At 52.3% G+C, this 8,843-nt stretch overlaps 2 protein-coding genes across 2 annotated transcripts; one reads left to right on the top strand and one right to left on the bottom strand.

The window, feature by feature from the left end:
- Nucleotides 1-1,027: 1,027 nt before the first annotated feature.
- Nucleotides 1,028-6,370, bottom strand: TWNK (twinkle mtDNA helicase). The gene is made up of 5 exons (XM_052660810.1): nucleotides 4,561-6,370; nucleotides 4,128-4,368; nucleotides 3,879-3,986; nucleotides 3,436-3,577; nucleotides 1,028-2,243 (listed from the first exon to the last, which is right to left on the bottom strand). The coding sequence occupies exons 1-5, from the start codon at nucleotides 5,801-5,803 to the stop codon at nucleotides 1,923-1,925; spliced, it is 2,055 nt and encodes a 684-aa protein (XP_052516770.1). The 5' UTR covers nucleotides 5,804-6,370; the 3' UTR covers nucleotides 1,028-1,922.
- Nucleotides 6,371-6,468: 98 nt separating this feature from the next.
- On the top strand, nucleotides 6,469-8,012 carry MRPL43 (mitochondrial ribosomal protein L43). The gene is made up of 3 exons (XM_052660706.1): nucleotides 6,469-6,619; nucleotides 6,729-6,835; nucleotides 6,951-8,012. The coding sequence occupies exons 1-3, from the start codon at nucleotides 6,489-6,491 to the stop codon at nucleotides 7,190-7,192; spliced, it is 480 nt and encodes a 159-aa protein (XP_052516666.1). The 5' UTR covers nucleotides 6,469-6,488; the 3' UTR covers nucleotides 7,193-8,012.
- Nucleotides 8,013-8,843: the final 831 nt, after the last annotated feature.

The following is an 8,843-nucleotide window of genomic DNA, read 5'->3' as shown; positions in this document are numbered from 1 at the left end:
AGTCTGGGAGAGACCCCCAAGAAGGGAGGCCCTGGAGGAGGTCCCCCTTCCCTCCCCCTAGAGAACAGCTTTGTTCCAGGGTCTGTTTCAGGAAACAATTGTAGTCACAGTTCTCACACACAACAGACCAGAGACCCCAAACCATTCCACAGGGTTCCAGACCTCCCTCTCAGGTTGACAAGGAATGCTTGAAAAGGCAGCCTTGCTTCCAGGAAGCAGGACACCCCCCCTCAAATATCCCCCTTAACAAAAGGCTTCTCTCCAGCCCCCTTCGAACATCTTGCATTCTCACTACTCTTGCAGGCAAATCTAAAGGGAAACAGACTTTAGAATATCTGAGGAAGTGACATGGGAAAGTGTTATCATTTAGCAATATTTCTGACATGGTCTCTTTCTGCATAAGTTACTTTACGATCTCCTTCAGAGTTTCTTAAAAACGAGTCCTGCAACCTCTCCTGAAACCTCCAGAATCAGAAATGCCCGTGTGTCAGGATTCGGGGAAGAGTAGGGCCTAGGGACTGCATTTTTAAACAAGAAACCGAGTTCTAACACACACTAACATAAGAGAAACCCGGAGAGGGTACAAGAGAGGGAAATGGAAGTGGGTGGGGAGCAGATAAGAGTATGCTGAGCCTGAATCCACAATGAGCGAGGCCACTGAGTGACTCATGTCACAGAGGGACAGCTGGTCAGGCAAGGTCTCAGGCATGGGGCCCAGTGACCCACACCTCTGCCAGGGATCACATGGAGATCCTCAGGGAAGACAGGGATAAAGAAGCACCATCCTATCTTCCCTAGGCCATGAAGAGGTATAAGGGTGTGCATGCATGCACGCAGATCCTGCTTTCTTGGGAGCACGCAGCTCCAACGGAGTGGGGGAGGGGACTTATCCACTCCCAATTCAAAAAGTGAGAGGAAAATTCAGTTCAAGGAAAATCCAGTTAAAGACTAGGGAGACACCTGGTGGTCAAATAAGAAAAAGCAGAGTAACAAAGGCAATGGAAAAAATATATATTTTTATTTTTTTTTTCAGTAAAACTGGAAAAGGCTCTACAAAAAGTCTTGATTGCATCCACTCCAGCAGTCCAAAGCAGCATACCATGGAATGAGTGTCTAGGTGGCAGGCACTCTGGGCTCACAGCTCCCTTCCATGGCTCTCTTCCAGGCTTCCACCTTTGTAGCTAGCCCTGGTGTTATTAATACAAGGGTGAAGCACCTAGATCAGATGGTATTAAGCACCACTTCAGGGGAGGCTTCAGAGTGGCAGGTAGAGGAGTTTGGTGTCCACCATGTCACCCCTTGGCTCTGAAAGCCTGGGCTGGAGTTTTGACAAGAAGTTCCCCTATTCCCCTACAGGTTCAGGGAGCCTGACCCCTCTGCTTTGACCTCAACTTGCTCGTTCTCACCTCAGGGCCTCTGTATTTACTTTTTCCTCTGCCTGCACTCCTCTTTCTCCACATGTTCACATGGCTCAATCCTAGTTCTTTAGAGGTCCCAGCTCAAATGTCCTCTGCTCAGAGATACCTTTTCAAATATTACTCTAGACTGTAAGCACTATCACATTACTGTATTTTTCTCCTTTAGAGCATATTTTCACTATTGAGAACTATGTTTTGTGTGTATTTGCTCATTGCTTGTCTCTTCTACCAGATTACAGGTTCCATGGAAGCAGGGACCTCATCTGTCTTGTCAGTGCTATTTTCCCAGAATCTAGAACCAAGCCTAGCACATAGTAGGTTCTCAAATATTTGCTAAATTGAAATCTCTCGAAATGAAACCATTCCCTATGCTAAGCCCCTCAGGGTGAGACAGGGGCCCATAGCTTACAACTACAGGACAGAGGCAGCCCTAGCAGAGGACTGAGAGTCTCTACCCCACACTGTCCTGCCAGGCATGTTTCAATGTCCAGCTCTGCAGTGTCTTCACCTTGAAGGCTTGGAGAGGTCTGGCTGGTTGGGGTTGCGGGCCTGGTTGGAACAAGTCTCAGAGATCTGGGGCATAGCCCCCTTTTTGCCAGAAGAGGGCTTTTTGGCCACTAGTCCATTGTCATCCTTGATCTTCTTGAGCCGGGCCTTGCTCTTTGGTGGTATGGAGAAGGTGAGAGAACTCTTGTTGAATTCAAGTGGGAAGACACCTACATCTCCATCAAAGCGGTTCTTGGACACCTGCAGATACCGTTTCCCTGGCCCAGTTACCAGTTTCCTGTCCTGCAGGATCAGAACGTTGTCTGCTTCCTGGCTTGCCTGGGGGATAAGGGACAGAAGGAAGGAGCAAGAAGATATATGAGAGGAGCACAAAGGAAGGCTGAGAATGCAGGAATAGCAAGAATGTGGAAAGGGAAAAGTACTTCCCCTGTCACCAAAGCTCTCTGAACTACTGACCAAAATGCTGGGGTCACTTGAGTATTTTAGCTGCCCGACAACCCTGCTGCTGTCCCAGGTTGTGAACATGCTGTTCCCTCTGCTGCTAACACATCTGGCTCCTTGGCTCACGACCTCACTCAACCTGAACTCCTTAGCATTTAGGTCCCAGTCTAAATGTCTCACTTGCCTGGAGAGAACATTCTTGATCCCCATAAATAAAAAAGGCACCAGCATATTTCCACTTGTCATTCTTTTCCCCAGTTCCATGTCTGTTTCATCATGGCACATAGTTTGCATTCCTTGCCCTGTCTTCCTAGTGCCCAGCCCAGGCCTGGCACATAATAGGCACTCACTCAGTGTGCCATGGAAGCTCCAGGATCCCAGGCTGGTCCTGCTGCGCAGAGGGCCCTCCCACTTACTTGCTTATTTCATACCTATTGTTGGCCAAAACCCAACCCCACCTTTGTTGACACCTCTTCTAAGAAGCCTCCCCAGATGTCCCAGGCTGACTCAGATGCCTTTTCTCCCCAAATACCTGTGCTGCCTATCATAGTTCTTAGTATTATCATGAAAGTGAAACTCGCTCTGTCATGTCCAACTCTTTGCCACCCCATGGACTTCCACTTAGTCCATGGAATTCTCCAGGCCAGAATACTGGAGTAGGTAGCCTTTTCCCTTCTCTAGGGGATCTGCAACCTAGGGATAGAACCCAGGTCTCCCGTGTTGCAGGCAGATTCTTTACCAGCTGAGCCACAAGGGAAGCCCCAAGTATTATATCATATTGAGTTGTAATCAGTCTCCTTTTTTTTTGTGCTGTGCTATATGGCATGTGGGATCTTAGTTCCCTGACCAGGTCTCCAACCCTTGCTCCTTGCATTGGAAGCACAGTCTTCACCACTGCACCGCCAGAATACATAGCACATGTATTCTTCATGTCATGACTCCAGAGGCAGCTGCCTCCTGCCTGTTCCAGATGGGTAGTCAAGATGATTTAAGGCTGAATGAGGGCTGTCCCTGGTCATACCTGCCCCCTCTACTCCCCATAGCTTGAGATCCTCTAAAGTCCACTTACTTTGGCTGAGCCAAAAATGGATGCTGTCTGTAGTTCTTTATCATCATCCTCTTTTCGGGGGTGAATGACCAGTGTTACATGGCAGCTACTGTCTGTTGCAAACTTCCGAAAGGCCCCGACAATGTAGTCTTGAGCTGCAATCCTGCCCAACAAAGCAAAGAGGTTAACAGACACAGAAGGACAAGAATGAACACATACTCCTGATTCGTTCACATCTTACCACAGCATCACTCTACTTCCCTTTGCCCAAGGACTCACACTTAAATCCCTATCCACATTTACCACTGTCATACCACACACCTCTATACAGACAGAAATACATATAGAGAGGTATGTGCCTGCACATATGTCAGAAAACAAGCGTACAGTGTTTACCCAGAGGCCAGCTGCCTGAGAAGATGTGTGTTTAAGTGGGTTACAGCTAGACAAGAGGAGGATGTCACCTGTCTGTGGACAGCTGCTCATGACCCATCATGAACTGCAGATTGTCGATGACCACATGACAAATGTCGTAAACATAGACTGCATGTTGCATTGTGTCTATTACAGTCCTGGGAAGAGGAAGAGACAATGAATTCCAGAGTCAGTTACAAGTAATGACTGGTCTCTAGACCATGGCAGTCTGAAGACTCTGTTGGGAGTCTGTTCTCCTGCCCTCCTGTTCTCTGAAAGCCGAGGCCTGGAAACCTCACCTGATGCTCTGTTGCCCATGAAAAGTCATGAAATAGAGGGGCAAGTCCTCAAAGCGGTCAGCCCACTCATCGTATTTGTCCAGTTGCTCTTCCAGTCGTCCCACAGCAAACTGTGTCAGCATGACACGGGCTAGTCTCACGTTGCTGATCTCAAAGCTACCCCACAGCGTGTTCACTCCTTGGGTACACAAATCCAGGGCATATTCACTGATGAATGTTGTCTTTCCACTGCCTGTTGGCCCTGCACAGGGGTTGAACACAGACTTGGGTGAGGGAAAAAAGCCCTAACCTTGAAACCAAGATCCACAAGAAACTTCAAAGTTGGGAGGCGAAGGCTCCTCTTAAACATTTAATATTGCCCAAACCCACATGCTTTAGTCATCTAATCCTCTGCCCCCAAACCCACCCAAGCAATAAGTTCCCAAAGGGTTACCTGTGAAGACTGTCAGCTCGCCCTTCCGATGTCCCTTCAAAAGACGATTGAGGTCTGGGAAGCGGCTCCAGCGAACACCAGCTGCCTGCTCCACGTTTGACAGTTCTCCTAGCACCTCCTCCCGAAGCTGCCGGAAAGACACGATAGACTTGTGCCAGGCGGGCAGGGCAGTACGCAGAATACGAGAAAGGTTTAAGCCTTGGTTCAGAGCCTCCAGTGGAGACAGCTGCTGGTCCCCAGGCCGCACCAAGGAGCATCGTTTGGGGTTCAGTTTTCGGGCAAACAACTTGGCAGCTTCCCAGGACCTCAGGTCATTCCCCAGCCAGAGCACGACCCGTCGGAACTGTTCGAGGTAAGGAAGCAGGGCAGGGGGTAAGCAGGCTGTTCCTCGGGGTAGGGCTAGAGTGGGCAGCCCTGTGGATTGGTTCAAGGCCAGACTGTCCAGCTCTCGACTTGTCAATACCACTTCAACATCTCGTCGACTGATCAGTGGTAACCCAAACAGGTTGTGGTAGGCACCAGGCCGGGGAATGGTGGTCTCCACATACTGCACCCCATTGCCCTGGGTTTCAGCCCCAAGTAGCTTCAGGCCTCGCAATCCCAAACCTCCAGGGGAGAACCAAGGGAAGACAAGCTTGCGAGCAGGCCGCAGATAGCGCACGCTGAAACGCTTAAGTGTGTCATCTGTCACTCTGGTGAGGCCAAACATCATGCGAGCTAGCTGGGACTCCTCTGGCTCAGGCAGCTCCCAGAGAGGTATGGCTCGGTCCCAGATCCTCCGGACCTCCTCGCTGTCCTCAGCTTCTGGGGCCTCACTGAGTAGGACCCCTTCTCTGGCCCCATCCCCTTGCCCCTCCACGCTGGCTTGAAAGTCTTCCCAGCTCCCCTCTGCCAGGGTGGTCATGCAGAGAAAGCGGCCCGTGGTCTTGTCAATGAAGAGGCTGAAGGAAGAGGCTGCACCAGTCTGGTCCTTGAGCTTTGAGGCCTCCACAAAGGGACTCGGTGCCCGCAGGCAGCTGTGTCCATCCTGGAAGGGGATCCCACGGGCCCGCAAATACTGGCGGATTTCAGTTGTGGTTACAGGCAACACTGGTGCCTCCAAGGAGGGAAGAGCCTCCTTCCTGTACCGTCGGCGAGGAGGGCCCGGGGCCAAGCTTCGGGGCAGGCCTCTCCGTCCCATCCACGCCCCACGCAGGGGCAGCAGGATGCGGAGGGGGTACCCGCTTCGGAGGAGGACCCACATTCCTACTCAAACGGAGGCAGTTACTGCTTGAAATGCCTTAGGTGCCTGGTTCGGGTGCCTTCACTACTAGGTCATACCCTAGGGACCCTGCACGCAGCTCTCTTCTCCCTCTGAATCCTCTTCAGCCCCTCTACATTGCCACCTCACATCCACGCCAGAGGACTTTTTCACGTCCGCCTCCCTCTGGCCGGTCCCTCCACAGCTACCTCACCTCTGCCACCTTCCGCGCCGCCCCTTCCTGACGCGGTTTCTCTCGATCATCTCCTCGCCAATACCGCCCCTCCACTGCCCCTCTTCATCGTCCTCATCTCTGCAGCCGTCTGTGTCCCTTCCGTGGTCTCCCTCCTCTGGGGCCCCTGCTAAAGGACCGTTCCACCGCTCCCCTCAAGGGGACTCCAGGCGACTAGAGTGTTGCTCCGCCGCTCCCGCCGAGGGGCGCCCGTCGTGCCTCCGCCGGGTGGCTTCCTCGGCTCCACGGCTAGGAGCTCCGCCGCTCCTGACCCCAGCCCCCGGGTCACCACTCTCGTCTAACCCCTGTCGCCTGCAACATGTGTTACACGCGAGCCACTAGCCGTGACTTCGGAAGCAAAACTAGCGCGTTGCAAGTGTTCCCGGAAGCGGAAGCCTCTGGTTCGCCCCGCCCCTACTCCGCGAGACCCGGATTTGCGACCGGAGAGCTGTGGCTATGACTGCCCGCGGGACCGCGAGCCGCTTCCTGGGGAGTGTCCTGCACAACGGGCTGGGTCGCTACGTGCAGCAGCTGCAGCGGCTCAGCTTTAGCCTCAGCCGTGATGCGCCCTCGTCCCGCGGCGCCAGGTGAGCCGAGGAAGGGTGCGGGGGTGCCACTCCGGGCGCGGGGGTGCGACTCCAGCCGCGGTCGCCCCGGGTCAGGGGTCACCTTGCTCACCCTTCTCTGGTCCCTCAGGGAGTTCGTGGAACGGGAGGTGACCGACTTCGCCCGCCGGAATCCCGGGGTCGTCATATATGTGAACCCGCGGCCGTGCTGTGTGCCGAGAGTAGTGGCCGAATACCGTGAGTGGGGCCGGGCGAGGGCTGGAGGGCGGCGTCGGAGCGGGGCTCGGCCCGTTTGCCTGCCGCTCGTCTGACCCCTGCTCCGCTTCTGTTATCCCCATCTCCCTTCGACCAGTTAATGGGGCTGTGCGCGAGGAGAACCTGAACTGCAAGTCGGTCGAGGAGATCGCCACACTGGTGCAGAAGCTGGCCGACCAGTCGGGCTTGGACGTGATCCGCATCCGCAAGCCCTTCCACACGGACAGTCCTAGCATCCAGGGTCAGTGGCACCCCTTCACCAACAAACCGACAGCACTGGGCGGGCTGCGCCCTCGAGAGGTCCAGAATCCTGCCCCGACCCAGCGGCCAGCACAATGAAGACCAACTCCATACCCATAGTTTGGACTCTCACTCCAGCAGAGGTGGTTCCTGCTCCTGGTTTGCTTCACGGGAGATAGATGGAGTCCACCAATGGGTACTTTTGCTTGGGATAAAGAAGAGCTGCCTGTCTGTTTTGATGTCCACCGTTAGGGGCAGGGACTGTGAGTCTCCTCATTCTTAGCCAGTTGACATCCTGAAACCTGAGAATCTTCAGAGATTTGACTTGGTCTTCATTTCTTAAATCCAAATCAATAATAGTGATCTCAAAGCACAGTGAGGGCTTTCAAGGCTGGCTTCTGAAGAATTCCTTTTGGCTTGTTTCTGTAGCCAGTGACCAAGAGAGTCTGCTGTGAGCCTGGCATTGGGCTAGGCCCTTTATATCTATGTGAATGTTGTGTGCAGATTAGAAAACTGAAGTTGATAAATTTGCCAAGGTCACACTTGAAGTCTGCTTCAAAATAACACCAATTTTTGACTTCTAAAACCAGAAGCAAATGAATAATAACTCTTCAGGATGGTGTAGTATCAAAGGCCATATGATTAATCTAGGCTTAACCCTTGGAAAGAGTGATTCTCAGACCATCTGATTAATAGGCAACATCTTCTAGAACTAGGGAGGGGAGGAGATGATGAGAAAAAGAGCCAGGAGGTAACAACCTAGAAACTTTTGTATGAATTCTTGAATTGTCATTAATTTTGTCATCCCCTTATCACCATGATCAGTAAATAGTGATCATTTTAAAAAGCCTGTGTGCCTGCTCAGGACAAACAGGATGGAAGCTGAGGATCCCACCTTCTGCAAAATTAAAAAAATAATAATTTTATTTTTGGCTGTGTCGGGTCCTCATTGCTGCACACTGGCTTTCTCTAGTTGTGCATAGCCTCATTGCGGTGGCTTCTCTTGTTGTGAAGCACAGACTCTAGCGCACATGGGCTTCAGTAGTTGTGGTGAATAGCTCAGTAGTTGCATTCCCGGGCTCTAGAGCACAGGCTCAGTAGCTGTGACGCACTGGCGTAGTTGCTCATGGGATCTTCCCGGACCATGTCTCCTGCATTGGCAGCCGAATTCTTTACCACTGGGCCACTAGGGAAGCCCTGAAAATGGTTGTATGGAAAGCAAAGCCCACCCTGAAGCATCTTTATCATAAGCTTAGAAGCCTGTCTCCTGGTGATCAGGGGAAGACCAGCCTAGACCAAGCAGACCACTCATAGTAGCTGTGGGGAAAAGGGTATTTATTAACCAACAGTAGGGGGAGGAGCTGAGCCCAGCCTCCCCACTCTGTCATGTGCCTGTCCCGCCTACCTGCGTGGTGAGCGGGGGCATTTCTAAAGAAGTGTAGCCAGTTTACAATAAATACATTCATTGTGGGGTAGAGGAAGGAGAGGTTGGGTGAAGGGCAGTAAAAATCCGTGGGATTCCACGTTCTCAGCTACAAAAATAACAGTCATCCTCACCCGAGGGAAATGGGGGAGCTCAGTCAGGTTTTGATTGTCCCATGTGGGCCTGGAAACTTCAGAGGCCCCTGGACCCTGAAAGTGCCCCGGTGAGGTAGGACAGGGGTGGGAGCCAAGCATCCAGACTCCCAGCCTCTGCCCTTTGCATAGTTCCGAGAACGGGCATCAGTACCAGGTGAGACCTCAGATCTCT

Source organism: Budorcas taxicolor, chromosome 23 (genome assembly GCF_023091745.1).
Source record: "Budorcas taxicolor isolate Tak-1 chromosome 23, Takin1.1, whole genome shotgun sequence".
NCBI classification, from domain to species: domain Eukaryota; kingdom Metazoa; phylum Chordata; class Mammalia; order Artiodactyla; family Bovidae; genus Budorcas; species Budorcas taxicolor.
Note: the sequence above shows the minus strand (reverse complement) of the source record. Positions and strands in the feature narration are given on the sequence as shown.

Coding starts and splice junctions, on each gene's coding strand:
- MRPL43 (XM_052660706.1), top strand. CDS start 6,489: ATGACTGCCCGCGGGACCGCGAGCCGCTTCCTGGGGAGTGTCCTGCAC. Junction 6,620..6,728: donor CCCTCGTCCCGCGGCGCCAG/GTGAGCCGAGGA, acceptor CTGGTCCCTCAG/GGAGTTCGTGGAACGGGAGG. Junction 6,836..6,950: donor GAGAGTAGTGGCCGAATACC/GTGAGTGGGGCC, acceptor CCCTTCGACCAG/TTAATGGGGCTGTGCGCGAG.
- TWNK (XM_052660810.1), bottom strand. CDS start 5,803: ATGTGGGTCCTCCTCCGAAGCGGGTACCCCCTCCGCATCCTGCTGCCC. Junction 3,987..4,127: donor CATGGGCAACAGAGCATCAG/GTGAGGTTTCCA, acceptor TCCTCTTCCCAG/GACTGTAATAGACACAATGC. Junction 2,244..3,435: donor CCATTTTTGGCTCAGCCAAA/GTAAGTGGACTT, acceptor CTTATCCCCCAG/GCAAGCCAGGAAGCAGACAA.